Source organism: Leuciscus leuciscus (assembly GCF_965113295.1).
Source record: "Leuciscus leuciscus genome assembly, chromosome: 23".
Taxonomy (NCBI): domain Eukaryota; kingdom Metazoa; phylum Chordata; class Actinopteri; order Cypriniformes; family Leuciscidae; genus Leuciscus; species Leuciscus leuciscus.
The window spans coordinates 1,997,255-2,015,796 of record NC_138747.1 but is presented as its reverse complement, the minus strand read 5'-3'; the positions used below and the strand labels follow the sequence as shown (position 1 = coordinate 2,015,796).

The 18,542-nt window shown below is 36.0% G+C and overlaps 1 protein-coding gene across 4 annotated transcripts in view; it reads left to right on the top strand.

Moving 5' to 3' along the window:
- tmem63bb (transmembrane protein 63Bb) overlaps window positions 1-18,542 on the top strand; it is a 55,546-nt gene that overhangs the window by 19,393 nt on the left and 17,611 nt on the right. For 2 of the 4 annotated variants that reach the window (XM_082155803.1, XM_082155802.1), the window contains exons 4-16: window positions 1,495-1,533; window positions 4,004-4,094; window positions 6,388-6,425; window positions 7,690-7,832; window positions 9,195-9,246; window positions 9,350-9,458; window positions 9,729-9,799; window positions 10,989-11,069; window positions 11,292-11,415; window positions 12,779-12,912; window positions 13,753-13,890; window positions 15,077-15,230; window positions 16,932-17,038. In XM_082155803.1, the coding sequence (XP_082011929.1) occupies window positions 1,495-1,533; window positions 4,004-4,094; window positions 6,388-6,425; window positions 7,690-7,832; window positions 9,195-9,246; window positions 9,350-9,458; window positions 9,729-9,799; window positions 10,989-11,069; window positions 11,292-11,415; window positions 12,779-12,912; window positions 13,753-13,890; window positions 15,077-15,230; window positions 16,932-17,038 (1,281 nt within the window). Of the gene's footprint in view, window positions 1-1,494; window positions 1,534-1,904; window positions 1,944-4,003; window positions 4,095-6,387; window positions 6,426-7,689; window positions 7,833-9,194; window positions 9,247-9,349; window positions 9,459-9,728; window positions 9,800-10,988; window positions 11,070-11,291; window positions 11,416-12,778; window positions 12,913-13,752; window positions 13,891-15,076; window positions 15,231-16,931; window positions 17,039-18,542 lie in introns of all 4 variants that reach the window. The other 2 variants (XM_082155805.1, XM_082155804.1) reach the window with 2 other exon arrangements.

Sequence of the window (18,542 nt, the reverse complement as noted above, 5' to 3'; positions counted from 1 at the left end):
TGATGTTCATATGTACCAAGCTTCATTGAGTTTGATCATTGCGTTCGGAAGTTACGTTCATTAGCAGAAATAGGCTATGGCCAAATATTTATTTGGCTTGTGAGTGCAGGATGGATTTATTAATTAAAATCCCCTAAATTATCTTCTTTCTGGGGTGTCTCTTCATGATGCCACCCTTATTATTCAGGTTCTGCCTCACAGAGACGGTCTTCCTCCATCTGTGTCTTCCTCACAGCTTGAATATAATGCACCCAAAAACTTTTTAAGAAACATTTCCTTGGCAGGGTGAGGAAGTGAATTAAAGGCTGCTCACACACACACACACACACACCATCTGCTTCATAACACAGTGTGTTTCATCGCAGCAGATTTGCTGTGTTTCTGCTGCTGTCAGTGCACATCACTGCTGTGGGTTTCTATTTTCTTCTTTCCACTTTTCTTTTGCTTTTTTTCCTTCCCTCGCTGATGCAGAATGGAGCCAGAAATATTTCCTCGTATCATTTTCCATTGAATCGATCATGTATTATTTGCTGCTTCTTATTGTTACTGGAAATTGATTGTCTTTTTTTTTTTTTTTACTTGGTTACATAATTACCACATATATATTTAATTTAAAGCTTGTAAGACGTGCAGTTTAATCTGGTTACCAGAAAGTACCATTAAATACATTAATATTCTGAAGGGTTTGAAAGCTGTTGTAATGATCGTTTTCTTGTTAAAAGCCTAATTGATTGTGCTCCCATGATGCCTTGCTTCTTCCTGTAATAGAGTGGGCAGGAAATGGCATTGAGCTTCCTTTTAGAGTCTCACAGTTGATTATTTGACATTTTGCATCTCCGGCTTCCCTCTTACAGGAGGGAACACATGACCCACAGCGTACATTTTGTCCATCCTCTCACTCAATCTCTAATTCACATCATTTATGGCCAAAGGCAATTTAAAAACCACAGTGACTTTTGCATATTGACGGTGTGTTTAGATTGAAGTGTTTGTGGAGCTGCTGACTGCACAGCGTCCGTCTGTAATTACAGCGACACACTCCAGAGTAAAGACCCGTCAGATTGCTGATTCTGTGTTTCTCACGTGGACTGTACATTAAACACGAGGCTCCAGTTTACGCTCTCGTGACTCTGCGGTTCATAGTGAACAGATTCACATGTAAACACTTGAGAGCTGAAGTGAATGCACAGCTGTAATGTAGCCAGATGTGGGCATTTAATGAATATCCTATATCCTATAAAGATCACAGAAACGTCGAGCATGTGCACAACGTTTTGGCATTGGTACTTTATTTTAGATTTTACTTGCACATCAGTCATCTTTAAAATATATAGCGAGATGCTGCTATGTTCTCAGATATATCATGCGTCTCTATCACCCTAACATCGCTCTGTTTCCACAGCTAAAGATGTGACAGCTGCAGTCTTCAGAGATTGTTTGATTTGAATGAGTTCAAGTTTATTTTTTTCCTTCCTCTTTTCTTTCCTTCCCAAGACAGAAGAGAAGATTCAACGGTCTGGAGGAGCGGGAGTAGTATGTTCAGTTATTGTTCCTATGCTTTATTCTGCTCACTGGTGAACTAACTGCTCACAACTAGTGTGTGTGTGTGTGTGTGTCATGGTTTGTTATAATGGAGGTTCCTCACCTTTGACCTTTTCTAATACACCACTGGTGACACATGTCGCTTTAGAGATGTGAGTGTGTGTGTGTGTTCGGTTGCTGTCTTGAGTGTTTTCTCTAATTGCACACCACATACTAATTTTCCTCTGGTGTGTGTGTGTGTGTTTGTGTGTGGTGTTTGACTCACTCATGTGAATTTGCTTTCCAAAGGCCTCTAACACATGAGTGTCAATAACCGCCTGTCCTTCGTGTCTCTCTTTGTGACGTCTGTTATGTGACTACAGTACGAGAAAGGAACGGAATAACTATGAGCCCGTACGCAGGTAATAGAGCTCTAGCGTGTCTCTCTGACCCGTTGTGACCCCAAAGAGTGGATCCAAACAAGACCCCTCAGTATTGTGAGTCTTCCCGCCCTTGTGAATGTGGCCAGTCAAGTACATCTTCTCATGTAGAGCTTTTCTTCAAGAGTGGTGATCGTAGGTGGATGTGACCTCCTCAAACCTCCCTGCACACCAACACAGAGCTAACTCTTACAGTTTTAATCACTCTCATGATATTCCAAACTAGGGATGAGTCTTTTAATGTAAATGTACTTTACTTATTTAGTTTATTTATCACAATTGGTGACTACTTTAGATGTTGTAGCTTTAAATGATTACATTTTTTTTATTTAATTTAATTTTTTTATTACAATGGGTGACTACTTGTCATCCAACAACTGATTATTATTATTATTATTTTTAAGTTGTAGCTTTAAATTATTTTATTTTTATTTTATTATTTTGTTTTATTTTATTTTACCTAGTTTTTTACTTTATTGTATTTAATTTATTACAATGGGCGACTACTTGTCATCCAACAACTGATTAATTATGTTTTTTATTTTAAGTTGCAACTTTAAATTTATTTATTTATTTATTTGATTATTTATTTGATTATTTATTTAAAAAAAAATTTTTTTTTTTTTTTTTTTTTTTTAAGAACAAAAAATGCCATAAAAGCACCATTTAAGTAGTCCAGACTTGGAATATAACACAGAAGCTAAAGGACTTTTTTTGTGGAAATTGATATGAACATTCTGCTAAACATCTGCTTTTGTGCAGCACAGAAGAAACATAGTCATATGGGTTTGGTCTGGAATAACATAAGAGTGAATAAAAATGTTAAATTTGAACAATACATTTTTTTGGGGGGGGGGTGAACTATTCCTTTTGTATAGAATATGAATCATAGCGTTTCTAGTCCATTTATGGCATCAGCAGTTTTCAGTTTTTTTGCAACACAAACACTGCTGTCTTATTGATTGACAGGTCATGATAAAAGAAAACAAGTGTCGAAATAGATCTGGGAGATTCAGCTCAGTGTATTACGAATACGCCGTTTCTCAATGCTAGGTCCGGAAAAGCTCAATTCATTTTTAAATTGTTAATTCTGGCTGGGTTACCTTTTTTTTTAACCTCTGCTCGTATCACTTGATTTGAAACGCACTTGTTTGAGATAAGCCGGCGAGAGAAAGTTCCCTGTGTCCCTCATGCACAGATCCATTTTCTGCGGTTAGTCTAATGAGTCTGTCAGTCATCAAGACCCGCAGCAGAGGAACCACATTAATAAAGTCATGTGGCAATATCCTTTTTTTTTCACGAACTGTGCCATTGTTCGGACTAAGAAAAAGAGGATCCGGCTCTGTAAACCTGCTGGTTTAACAATAACATCGGAGAACATGTCTTCGTCAAGTACAGTTAGCATATTAAAGCTGTGATTAATATAGTTTACGATATAAACATTCAGACCGTTGAGATTTGCTAGTGTATATCGCGTTACGTGAGTGTACTGTGTGTTTTTATACAGTATATAGAGCTGTGTGAATGATATTTTGTCATTGTTCAGTTCTCAGGTTAATGGAAGTGAGGTTCACAGATCCCTCGGTTCAGATCCGGATGTTTTTTTAGCTGCCAAACACTCAAAATTTGAGTTTTGTGAAGCTGGAAAGACCACACACATCTTCCTGTCAGGATTGGTTAGATCTGTCTTTGTTCTGCGGTGTGTTTTGGGAGTAGATTAGTCTTGTTCTGACCTGTGGTTTAATATCTTTCAGCGTACGGAGGGAAATGTGCTTTACAGATGCATTCTCAGTTCTTCAATACTTAATATCCCATCAACCCTGAGATGAGACTGACCTATATTTGCCTGTGTGGACCTGAATGTTCAGACGTTCTGACTGTCCGATCGCTTCATTTCAGACCTTCAAAATAACCCAAAACATCCAGTTTAACCCTTCAGAAGACCTGATTTCTGACATGTTTCTCACTTTATTCTTTCTCTTTTTCCTTCTGCTTTCTGTCTTTCTCTCTGTGTGTGTGTGTGTGTGTGTGTGTGTGTGTAGTGTGGCTTCAGCTCTACATTCTGAAACGCCGGACCGTTATGAACGTCTCACCTCCGTCTCCAGCTCGGTGGATTTCGAACAGCGAGATAACGTAAGACACCTGTCAATCACTCCCTCTGGCCCCGCCCCCTGTCGCGGGTCACATGACTGTGTGTGATGATCGGCGTAAGAGTCTGTGACTGTTAAATAATTCAGGGTTGGCAGTAATCTCTGATTGTGACTGTGTGTGTGTGTATGGTTTTGTCTTCAAGCTTAATGTGAAAGTGTTTTTTCTTCCTGCATTCTAAATGCTTGAGGTCTAAATGCTTTTTTTTTTGTAAGAAAATTAATACTTTTATTCAAGAAGGACACATTAAATTGATCAAAAGTGACAGTAAAGACATTTTACAAGTTACATATTTCTATTTCAAATAAATGCTATTTATTTTCTTCAAAGAATCCTGTATCACGGTTTCCACAAAGATATGAAGCTGTTTTCAACATTGATAATAATCATAAATGTTTCTTGAGCATCAAATCATCATATTAGAATGATTTCTGAAGGATCATGTGACACTGAAGACTGGAGTAATGATGCTGAAAATTCAGCTTTGATCACAGAAATAAATTACATTTTAAAATATATTCACATAGAAAACAGCTATTTTAAATTAAAATAATATTTCACAATATTACAGTTTTTACTGTATTTTTGATCAAATAAAAATGCAGCCTTGAGCAGAAGAGACTTCTTTCAAAACATTTAAAAATTATTCCTGACTGGTTGTGTGGACGTATATTCATACGCAAGTATGCTTTTTTTTGTCTAGTTTTGCACAGTGTTTGAAAGCCGGGTTGCATTTTTTGCACTTCATCTGGAAGCAAAGCCAAGTTAAACGGGACACTGGGGAAAAAAAAACACAAAAAAAACACATGAAGACGATTTGTAGGCAGTTTGACTTTGGATGCAACTGGATGTCTTTATCACCCGTTTCCCACAGCGCGTCTCCCAGTCCCTCTCGCTCCCCGTGGACATCATTGATTTTTCCATGCAGCACTGACCTCACGTCAACGTAATATACACTCGGAAAGAACCAAGCGGCCTTCACAGAGGGCAAAAACTTCCTCCCTCCTTCATCTCTGTTTAAATCACAGTCACGATGAACCAGCGTTTCTGCACTCGTTCGGGACGCCGTCCTTGAAAGTCCCCAGAATCCTTCAGGAGAGAAACTGACTCGAGCAAACCTCGAGAATAAACCCCTCAAAGTGAAACTGATTGAGAGGAAAAACTGAGAAGGAATGAGTTGGCCTTTTAAGGCACTATGAACCATAGGAAACCACCTATGAAGACCATCCTATGTGGATGGAAGGTCGTGACCCTGGATCACGTCACCAGTCTCGAGTCGCACGGGGATATCTGTGGCAATAGCCAACAATACATTGTATGGGTCAAAATTATCCATTTTTCTTTTATGCCAAAAATCATGAGGATATTAAGTAAAGATCATGTTCCATGAAGATATTTAGTAAATTTCCTACCGTAAATATATAAAACATGTATTTGTGTGAGTGAATGCTGCACAATCGAGAACATAAATGAACAACTTTAAAGGAGATTTTCTCAATGTTTAGATTTTTTTGCACCCTCAGATTCCAGATGTTCAATAGTTGTGTCTCGACCAAATATTGTCCTATCCTAACAAACCACACATCAATGGAAAGCTTATTTATTCAGCTTTCAGATGATGTATACATCTCAATTTCAGAAAATTGACCCATGTGACTGGTTTTGTGGTCCAGGGTCTCGTATAACGATATCTTTTATCGTCCGATACAGATTATTGGCTTATTCTTCGGCGCATCCCTACTTAGTGGTCTTCCACTGTTAATCCGTGATTGTGACGCGTTTTCATCAGCTGACATCATCACCCACCGAAGTCAGCCGGTGGGACGCCACTTTAAGCCTGTTTTCCAGCCTCTTAAGAGATCAGTGCAGGACTTCAGCATCTCCTGTGTGTCTTCACCTGCATTCACCTATAATCCTGCAGAGAAATCACTCTCACACTCTCACACACTCTCTCACACTCTCACACACTCTCTCACACACTCACACACTCTCACACACTCACCGACTGACCCGCCGAGGCTTTGACAGGCCTGGCCGGATGTGTTGTAGATCTTGTATTGATATATGCAGTAATAGTCTGTTTATTTTTGTGTGTGCTGCATTATGTGTGTGAGAGAGAGACTGAGCAGTGTGTGTGTGTGTGTGTGTGTGTGTGTGTGTGTGTGTGTGTGTGTGTGTGTGTGTGTGTGTGTGTGTGTGTGTGTGTGTGTGTGTGTGTGTGTGTGAGACAGCACATCGTTTGGACAGTCATTCATAGTTTGATGTGCTTTTATTGCAGGGCTTCTGTTCCTGGTTGACTGCCATATTCAGAATAAAGTAAGTGGCTCTTTGGCTCTAACGTGAGGTTGTTAATATCATTACCACAGCAGAAACGCAGCACTAGACCTGTGTCGCACACCCTATAGAAGAGAGTTTCTCAAACCAACCCGAGAATATTACCTTCAAATCTCAGGGGGACTTCAAGAAAATATATTTCAATAATTCCATACCACATGTTCACGGTTCTGTGATGACGGTTAATGTTCACATGAATGCAGGTTAACAAGTAAAAGATAAAAACATTTGTTAGGTGTTTCTTTTTAAAGTGATTTCAAATTTTTTACGTAATGGTGTTATTCATTCTTTTTAAAAAAAACTTGGATTTGTTATTTAAAAAAAATATTGTAAGTGTACATTTTTATGATTTAATTAATACATTTGAATACTTTTTGTAGATTTTTTTTATTTTATTTTTTAAATTCTTTATTTGAATTTTGCATTTTCTAATTGCACTAATCATTAATTAATTTAGTAAGTTTTATTTATTTAAGTGTACCTTTTTATGATTTTATTATTTACATTTAAAAAAAAAATTATAATGTGTATTAAATATATATTTAAATTGTACATTTACTTTTTTATGAATTAAAAAAATTAACTACATTTTAATCATCAATTTTTAGTAAGTTTTTTATTTTATTTTAAGTGTAAATTTTTATGATTTTTTTATAATATATTTATTTGATCTTATTTTGATTTATTTCATTTTAAATGAATTTATGTGAATTGTGCATTTTTATTATTTTACGGAATAGTGTTTTATTTTGCTTTATTTATTTGCTTTCATTTAAAATTAATTTATTTGGTAACACTTTATTTTACAGTGTCCTCTAGTAATAACTATAAATTATGCATAATTACATGCGACTAACCTTAAACTCACCCTAAACCTATAGTATGTACATTTAGTTTAATTATTATTGCTCCGTACTTAAATATATAATTACACTGTAACAATGACACCTTAAAATAAAGTGTAACCATTTATTTATTTATTTATTTATCGTGAATCTCCTGCAGTTTCCTCAGTTTGGGAAACCCTGCACCATACTGTATAATCCATACTATATATCCCATACTCCATAGTTCATGCTCTCTACTTCCTATCGCATACTTCAAACCCAATACTCAATATCTCCATCCTCTATAATCTTTATAGTCTGCAGTTCATTCTCTGTAATCAAGCACTCTCTGTACACTGCATGTATTCTCTACATCATGAAGAACGAGGGTCGGCTAACGTGAGTCTCGTTCTCCACAGGGACGAGGAGATCCGGGAGAAGTGTGGAGAAGATGCCGTCCACTACCTGTCATTCCAGCGGCACATCATCGGTCTGCTGGTGGTGGTGGGAGTTCTGTCGGTGGGCATCGTTCTGCCCGTCAACTTCTCAGGCAACCTACTGGGTGAGTCCACGGGAACTGCAGGGTTCGTACAGGCGTTTAAAGGGGTGGTTGATTATGATTAGACTTTTCTAACTTTAGTTAGTGTGTAATGTTGCTGTTTGATCATAAACAACATCTGCAAAGTTACAACGCTCAAAGTTCAAAGCAAAGGGAGAGATTTGCTTTTAAAGAAATAGTTTTTTAAGGACTACAACAAACGGCTGGTAGAGACTACACCACATTCCTCCCGGGTTAGTGACATCACCAACCCTAGAATTTACATAAACCCCGCCCCCGGGTTAGTGATATCACCAACCCTAAAGATCTACGACCTCCAGTTATACTTGTGAGCACAGGACTCTCCATCATTAGACGGACGCTGTGCTAACATTAGCGCTGGTCGTGTCCCGTCTCTCTGCCCTCTGATAGATTATTATCTGAGAGGGTTAATCCACGGCGCTCCGCTTGAGTAATGAGATTGAACTTCTGTCCGCTCGCCGGGTAATTGGTCGCCTGTTACAGGGATGGAGAGAGCAGCGGAAAAACTAAGGGAACGGGTCAAATCGATGAGAGGGCGCTTTGCACGAGTCCTTCGAGATGTGAACATTGTGAACGGAGTCAAAGAGGGCCGAGAGCTCAGTCAGAAACGCTTCGCTGCGTAGACTATGAGTGACATCTGAAGCGACCAATCACAGTTTAGCTCCATTTAAGCCTCCAAGAGAAAGGTAGCGATAGAAAATGTTCACTTTCTCGGCTTGAGTTTTGAACTGCTTCAACACGTGTGTGTTTCAGGCCTGAGATAGAAGGATGGAAGTGTGAGCTTTACCATAACCACCAGTTTAACACACTACTGACTAACTCAACCAGGCCCCGCCCCTTTATTCTGCGTATTAATTCTTATAATGAGGAATATTGTGACGTGTTAATTCCCTGGAAGAAACTCAAGACTACAATGGAGGCGTTTCAGGAGTTCAGAAACACTGACACTGATATAGAGAAGAACTCATGCTGGAGGGAAATTTTATTTTTATATATATTTTTATTTTATTTTATTGTATATTTATTTTTTATTTACTTTTTTTAAACTTTTTAATTAATTTTTAATGTATTTGCTTTTTATAATTGTTTGAATTTATCTATTTTTTCATAATTTATTATTTCATATTTTATTTACTTTTGTATGCATTTATCCATTTTAATTTTAATTTTACTAATTTATTATTTGTTTGTTTTTATGAACTTTTTATGCATTTATCATTTTATTTGAAAAAGGCCATAATGTGGCCGCGTTCAGCACGTTCTGACAGCGTTTCCTAAATATGACCCCTTTGATAGCTTTCAAAAGCACACATTTATCTATTAATATTGTTGTTTTTTTCTCAGACAACAACGCATACAGCTTTGGACGTACAACAATCGCCAACTTGGATTCCAAGTGAGACATTTTATCCATTGCACACACATTGAAAACCTCCCTGTATGCTTTAATTGAAGGATTGTGGGTAAAGTGTGCGTGTGTTTGTCTCTCTGTGCTTCAGGAATAACCTCTTATGGCTGCACACGTCGTTTGCCTTCATGTACCTGCTCCTCACCGTCTACAGCATGAGGCGCCACACGTCCAAGATGCACTACAAAGAAGACGATCTGGTACGTGAACCCGATCAGATTCATCAAGTGACGATGAACCGCTGTTGTTAAATAACAGAAGAAGAAGCATAATGTGAAAGCGAGGCTCTCGAGGCTCTTGTGACGATCGCAGCTGTAATGCGTATGAAATATTCATGAAGTCTGTCTATAGAGCTGACCTACATTTCTGAGCTTAACCTCAATCTGCACTGCAACGTCCTCCAGCATCAGTGTGCGTGTAAATAAAGCAAATATCCTAAATAACGTCTTTTTTTTTCTCCTCTTTCTCAGGTGAAACGCACTTTATTCATCAACGGCATTTCTAAATATGCAGAAGAAAGCCATATAAAACAGCACTTTGAGTAAGACATCTCTTTTTTCCCCTCTTCTTTATGCGTCTATGCTTCCCTCCGCATTTACATTTTAAGTGGGTCACTGAAACAGCTGACCGCTGTAAATCATGTCTCATGTAAAATATTAAAATCACGTGTGTGTGTGTGTGTGTGTGTGTGTGTGTGTACGTCAGTGGGCGTCAGGGATGTGAACGTCCTCCTCGTATGCCACGAGACTGCAAGCATCTGCCGTAATTGTCTAAATGTGTGTTTTAAATGCGAGTCATACGGCCGATCAGCCGAGGATGTTCCTGCCAAAAATGAGTGTGACGAGGCGCTGGGGACCAACTATGAATAGACTCGAGTGTCTAATGTCATTTTACCTGAGAGCTGATGTTTCCTCCAGCAAAAAAATCAATGGAAAACGTCACAGGATGGAATTGTCTGTCATTACTGTAATGATGAATAATAGAAATGAATAGAGATATTAAGATATTTAGTGAAATATGCCATTTTAGATGTTAAAATACTGTTTTGTATCCCAGTTTGAAAGGATGCAGATGTGTCTATATGTTTGGGGTCTGTAATATTTTTATGTTTTTGAATGAAGTCTCTTATGTTCACCGAGGCTGCATTTATTTGATTAAAAATATATGTTTTTTTTTAGATTAATTTTTTTATAATTTATTTGATATACCATGTGAATATGTTAAAATGTAATGTATTCCTGTGATCAAAGCTGAATTTTCAGCATCATTACTGGATCACATGATCCTTCAGAAATCATTCTATGATGATTTCTGATAATTATAAATTTTGAATAAGTTGAATAACTTTTGATCAATTTAATGCGTCCTTGATTTAAAAAAAAAAAATCTTACTGTCCCCAAACTTTTCAGTGATGATAAATTAAAATTGAATGTTTTTTTGAGGAATATTTACTCAATTCTTTACAAAAATTGTTTGTTTTTTTTACAACTGATAAAGCTTATGTTTTTTGTTTGTTTGTTTTTTTCAGTGAAAACTGAGAAATAACTGAGAAAATCTACTTATTTTGCATTTACCAAAATATGTAAATTGCATGTTTTTGAAATTCATACACTTCTCTTTTAACGTTCATGACCAAAGCACCGGTGTTAGAGTTGTTCTAGCTGATGGTCTGATGTCATCAGTATTATTCTGGGAGTGTGAGATGTTGATTTCTTCATTTGTGTCTCAGACAGGCGTACGAGAACTGTGTCGTACTGGAAGCACGTGTTTGTTACAACGTGGCCAAACTAATGTCTCTGAACGCGGAGAGGTAAAAACTCAAGCTTTCGTGAATCTGTCAGATCTGACTATTATTCACAAAAAGCACTTTCCTTTTTAACTTCAGAAATGATACGACCTCTGAGACTTTCTATTGATCTCTTAAACGGGCTGAAGTGTATGATCTCTGAGGGGACGAGCATTGATCCGCTGTGCTGAACGTGTGTGTGTGTGTGTGTGTGTGTGTGTGTGTGTGTGTGTGTGTGTCCTGCAGGAAGAAGACTGAACGCAGTAAGAAGTTTTTCACGGATCTGATGGCTAAGGAACACATGCCCACGATGATCAACCCGAAGCCCTGCGGTCACTTGTGCTGCTGTGCCATTACAGGCTGTGAAGAGGTAGAAACGCATTACCCACAATGCCTCTGTGTTGTCAATATATAGTACAAAGTGCCGTTGTCAGAGGAAATGCTCAACACTGACCAATAAAAGCAGGGTTCAAAGCATTTTTATGTCTTTTCTGCCCATGATTATCACTTATTATTGTTATTATTAGGAGCCAAGCACTAAAAGTGCGTAGTCACCTATTTTATTAGTTAGTGTTCTTCCGCTCTTGAATTATGGTAAAAAGTTGTGAGATTTCGTACACAGATAGAGGACAGTCTGAACATTAACCACAGCGAATGTTGAGTCTCAATCCCTCTAGCGCCACCAACTGGCCAAATTTTCATTCACGTTTATGTTAGTAACTTTTGAACCATAAAGGCTACAAGCAAAAATAATTTCTCCTCTGATTCCTTGACTCAAGACTATTAAAGTTTTCCAGAAAAACTACTTTGAAATCATCCACGACTGTTTGTTAAATTTTCACCAAAATTGGCTCACATCATCCTCAGACCTTGCTGGCAAAAAGTTATTAAAAGCTTGAATAGCACGCAAACAAATTTGATAAAAACAAATTGTATGCAAGGCTCTATCTCCTCTGAGTTTTGGTACATATCATCACAAGCATGACCTCATGCCTCATGCAGAGCTTCAGCACAGCGCCACCTACTGGTCTGGAGATATGAAAAATGGCCTATTTTGCTTAGAAACCTATGAACGTTTTGTGGATTAAAATCCTAAAACTGGTCTTTTTTTAGTTCAGTACTGCATGCAGAGTAGAATGATACACAGTTTTACCATATCGGCCATTTTGGGGCGTCTGCCATTTTGAATTGTGTCGTAAAATGCTGTATTTTTGATAGACTAAACCGTTTTCGAATAACGCATCATCGAAATTAATATCTACTTTGGTATAATATACATTAGTCAACATTTCGTGTAAAAAAATTTTTTACAAAAAATACAATTTACATTTTTTATGTTACAATTTAGATTTTTTTTAAGTTAAATGTAACAAAATAGTAATCAGAATTAGAATCCAATCAGACCATTTAAAATCAAATGTATTCTGTTTATTTCAAGTGATTTATATTCTAAATATATTTTATGTACAATTTTTAAAAGTGTTTTAATTTACTTGTATTTTTAAGTGACACTTCTAGTCCTAGTTCTCTTGGCTTAATTAACTCGCACTAGGCTCTTGGTGTCCTTGAATAAAAGCATTTGTGTTGCGTCTGAGAATGGTACCGAGGAAATGAAAGCTCTCCTGAGAGGAAGTAATAAAGGTCAGGATTTAGGAGGGTCGTGTCTGGTGGCGTGTGGCTGTTTGCACTGGTTTGGTGATGCAGTCGTGCCGTAAATCTGTGTGGTTTTATAGGAGGAGGCTGTGAGTTATTACACTAAACTGGAGGCCAAACTGAAAGAGGAATACAGGAAGGAGAAAGAGAAAGTCAACACCAAACCCCTGGGCATGGCGTTCGTCACCTTCCAGAACGAGACCATGACAGCTATGTGAGTAGCAGCTTTTTCATACAAATAACACTAGTCACATGATGTTGTAATATGAATAAAAATAACATTAAACATAAAATGTATAAAATTAAACATAACATATTGTGTAAAATAAATAAAAAGAATAAAAAACTATATTAAATTGGAAAATACTTTACAATTTAAATTGTAAATTAATTTGGAAAATAAAATGTTGCACGAATATTGTTATTGGTTGTGTATATGCACATTTTGCAATAAACTTAAATGTTGGTATATATGCACATATTTTGCAATAAACGTTATATAATACATATATATATAAAAATCAACATTTGTAAATGAGAAGTTTTATATTTCTCCATCGGTTTTAATTCATGGGAATGTTGTAAAGCTGTTAAGTTCAGTATCTTGAACTTTTTTGCTTCAAATGAAAGTTTGTAGTGTTGTGATTCTCCTCGTAGCTGATTGGCTTATAACTCTTTCACACAACTTTTTTTTATTTTTTTTTATCCCTGTGTCAAAAAATGAATGTAAAAAAAATACTCCAGAACCAGTGGTGCTGAAAAATGGGACAGGCGCTGTTGCACTCTATAAGTCTATTTATTTGAACTTATTTTGTTAATTTCAAGGTGATTAATTTACAATTTTTTCTAGATTTTAAATTCAATAATTTTCATTTTAATTAATGAAAAAAATCTACCAACTCAAAATGCTGTCTAGGTGTTCAGCTCACATGAGGTTTGGATCTCTTGCCTCCTTATCTGTTGATGTAGTGTGTGATTTCCTCTTGGTGTGTGTGTGTGTGTGTGTGTGTGTGTGTGTGTGTGTGTGTGTGTGTGTGTGTGTGTGTTTCTGCAGAATCCTGAAGGACTTTAACGCGTGTCAGTGTCAGGGATGTAAGTGTCGTCAGGAGCTTCGTTCATCTCAGTTCAGTGAGAATCTTCATGTCTATAACTGGAGCGTCAGTTATGCTCCCGATCCCCAAAACGTGCGCTGGTGAGGAACAGACGTCTCTGCACACTCTGACTCTCTTTCTCTGTCTCCTTTATGTATTCTCTGCCTTTATTTTTTTGCATGCATGGAAAATAGCCTGTTATATTAATGACAATGTGCAGTATACAACCAGAGCACACCATGTGTCCCACAATGCAATGCTTTGACTTGACCTTCCAATTCTTGACCCTTTATTCAAAGGGGCTGCAAATGATTAAGATGATTTTACACAAAACTGAATTGCACAAATGCAAAATAACTCTACTTTGATGTTCCATAATGCATATCTGAGGCCGTATGATGCAGATGGAATCACAGAATCCAGTCATAAAAATGGAATTGACGGAAAAATACAGAAATTCACAGAATGGATGAATAAATCAAAAGTGCATGTAATCAAATCACAATATATACACAAAGAAATATATACACTTTACTACAACCCGTCAAAATAAAAATTTGGTTTAGCTTGAAGAAGTTGTGACAGAAATATAGTACTGTTGTACAGTAGGATGTATTTCTTAAAGTAACAATAATGATTTTATTAACTTTTTTTTAAGGAATATCAAAAAATTTACTTTTAACAGCAAACCTCTCTTTTTTTTTTTTACAGATTTATTAATTATTTAATTTAACAACAGATTAGAACATATTCAAAATTAATTAAACTGCTAATGTTTTATGCCATCCTTTTGATTACCACCATTTTATATAATACATTTTTAGTAAATCATAAATCCAGAATAATCGAAAGACCGCACAGAATTTCATAGGTCCCTATTACTATAAATCTTTATTAATTCAATTGATTAGGCCTTTTTTTATTTTTTTTTTATTGAAGTAAACCATTAAAACGGAATACAGAAAAATTTACAGAATTAAGATTAAAAATAAATAAAAAATATTCAGGATTCAGGCCCTAATAATGTTTGACATCCTCATTTAAAAGCATTAGTAGGCCTTTTATACAGTAGTCTATGCTTGAACCGTACAGTAAGCAATGCGCTGATATTCCGTTCCCATCCGCCGCCGTCTCTCGATCTGTCAGCCGTTTCTTTGCTGACTTCATGATGTTCAGGAATTACCCATGAGCAGTCGATACCTTATCAAGCTAAGAGATTTCCCACTTTCTGCTGAGTAATATTCTGCTGTACACTACAGGCTGAAGTAAACTCTGTTTGGCTCACAGGGAGCATCTGTCTTTGGGAGGAGTCTCCTGGTGGCTTCGCTGCTTCATCATCAACTGCATCCTCTTCCTCCTGCTCTTCTTCCTCACCACCCCAGCCATCATCATCTCCACTATGGACAAGTTCAACGTCACCAAGCCTGTGGAGTATCTGAATGTAAGGCTGCGATCCGTCATGACCAGACGTAATGTCACTGTGAAAGTGAAAATGCTGCAGAACAATCAGTCAATCAGAACATCTTTGATGTTTATATAGAGACTGAGCATGTCAGAATGACAACAAACAAATCAATATTCAGTCATTTTTATATATTTGTCTTGTTTTCCAGTCAAAATATCAGACATCATTTAAAACACACACACACACACACACACACACACACACACACACACACACACACACTACTTAAAACAAGGAAAAATATTGGTACAAAAAATCTACTGTATATTCTCTGAATATATTAATACAAATTATTGCAATTAACTAAATGTAAAATATTAATGGATTAATTTTATTAACATTTATTAAAATATGTAGTTGATTTTTTTTTTTTTTTTACCATTTTTTCCCTTGTTTTAAGCTTAAACTTAAAAAAAAGTTATATATTTATCATTAAAACAAGGTTAAGAAAAATACCTTAATTCAGTATTGTTTGAAAATAGCATTTAAATTTATGCATAAAATCTCTTAATATTTACATTTATGTGAAATAGCCCTTAATACTTACATTTATGCATAATATTTTATGGAATTTTGTTTCTCAAGCAAATTTATTTTGTTTTAGAGTTGTTTATATGTTATTCCTGGAAAATGACAAATGCTGATAAAGGAAAATAATTGTTGCATTTGCATAGAAACACAGTGATCAAAGCTGTAGACGGTCACGGCTGGTTAGGACAGATTCACATGCAGGAGATGTGATTTATTTATTGTCACGGCTGGTTATGATGATGATGATGATGATGATGAAGAGCCTCCGCTGGGGTTTTTAGTGTTTCTTCTGTAGATGGAGGTTTATCTCCTGATCACGGTTGTTGAGTTCACTAGCTGATGTTAACAGCGTACATAGATTTATCAACTGTTATTGTGAGCTGACTCTCATGAAACCTGTCAGATACATGTCCTAATCATATTTCAAGCCTTTTTTGCATTAGTGTTGTGATTAGCATACCAATTTCTGGTCTCTACAATTATGATAATGTATAATTATAACAAGTTATGTATCATAATAATAATAACAATAATAACATTTAATGTCATTTTCATTTGTTTATAAATTTCATATTTTTTATTATTATTTATAATAATTATAAAAATTATATCAATCCTACATTTTGTAATATCATCATCATCATAACAACAATAACATTTAATGCAATTTAAAATATAATTTAATTTTAATATATTTTATTATTATCAATTATATTATTTATAGTAATTATAAATTAATTATTATGTTTAGTAATTAATTTATTTATTCATTTATTTATTTATTAGTTAGTTAATTAATTATTGTAAATTGCTATAATAATATAAAAACATCTTGTTTGGGTTTTTTTTCTCCACTTAATTCGTAAAATGCAACAAAATATCAATGATCCTAAAATAGGCTTTATTTATTTTTGCTAAAATATTTAATATTTAATTTGACCTGCACATGTTAGTCATGAAATGCCCTCAGATTCTCTCCATCATTAATTTATAATATTTTACACATGTTCTGAGATCCTGATGGAAAAGCAGGAGTTCTGAAAGGGAAATGTCTTCTGGAATGGATGAAAAAATGCTCTTGTAAGCGGAAACACGTGATCATATATATATGTGTGTGTGTGTGTGTGTGTGTGTGTGTGTGTCCAGAACCCAATCGTCACCCAGTTTTTCCCCACTCTGCTCCTGTGGGCGTTCTCCGCTCTGCTGCCCACCATCGTCTACTACTCCGGCTTCTTTGAAGCCCACTGGACCAGGTACAATCCCACAATCCCACAGTCTCTCATCACAACACACTTTTAATGACTTATTTATGGATCCAGAATGTATTTTGCAGTTTTTAGCACAAGTACATTTTAAAGAATCTTTTGGTAACACTTTATTTTACAGTGTCCTTGTTACACGTTACATGTAATTACCATAGTAATAACAGTAAATTATACATAATTACATGCAATTAACCCTAAACCAAACCCTAATCCTACCCTAACCCTATAGTAAGTACATAGTTAATTAATATTACTCCGTACTTAAATATATAATTAATTACTAGTAATAATTAATCAGTAATAATTCAGTGCTATGACCGCATCATAGCACTGAAACTGCGCTCGTTAAAATCACAAATGATTTACTTTTAGCTTCTGACCAAGGCTGTATCTCAATACTAGTTTTACTTGATCTTAGTGCTGCGTTCGATACTATAGATCATACATTACTCTTAGATCGACTACAAAATTATACTGGTGTTCAAGGACAAGCACTAAGCTGGTTCAAATCATACCTATCTGACCGCTACCATTTTGTCTATTTAAATGGAGAAAAATCGATCATAACTCCAGTAAACTATGGAGTGCCGCAGGGATCTGTATTAGGCCCTCTGTTATTTTCAATATATATGATGCCACTTGGAAATATTATAAGGAAACATGGAATTAGTTTCCATTGTTATGCAGATGACACTCAAATATATATTTCATCACGGCCGGATGAAAACGCAAAATTTTCCAAATTGACAGAGTGTGTTAAAGATATAAAAGATTGGATGACCCGTAATTTTCTTTTATTAAATCCAGACAAGACAGAGGTAATACTTATCGGTTCAAAAAACCGCCCACAAAACCTCGCACAATACAACTTTAACATCATAGGATGTCCTGTTACTTTATCCTCTACAGTAAAAGACCTGGGTGTTATACTCGATTGCAACCTGTCTTTTGAAAATCATATTTCATATGTTACAAAAACAGCCTTTTTCCACCTTAGAAACATTGCTAAGCTACGTAATATGCTATCAGTTTCTGATGCAGAAAAGTTAGTTCATGCATTCATGACCTCGAGACTGGATTACTGTAATGCTTTACTAGCTGGTTGTCCTGCATCCTCAATAAACAAGCTACAGTTAGTCCAAAATGCCGCCGCTAGAGTTCTTACTAGATCAAGAAAATATGATCATATAACACCGATTTTATCATCACTGCATTGGTTACCTATAAAGTTCCGTATTAATTATAAGGTATTGCTACTGACTTATAAAGCCCTAAACGGCTTAGCTCCAGTCTATTTAACGGATCTTTTATCACCCTATAATCCATCGCGCTCTTTAAGATCACTAAATTCAAGGCTTTTGGTCATACCTAGGATATCCAGAACCACCAAAGGAGGGAGAGCATTCTCACATTTGGCTCCAAAACTCTGGAATAGTCTTCCTGATACTGTTCGTTGCTCAGACTCGCTCTCCCAGTTTAAAACTAGATTAAA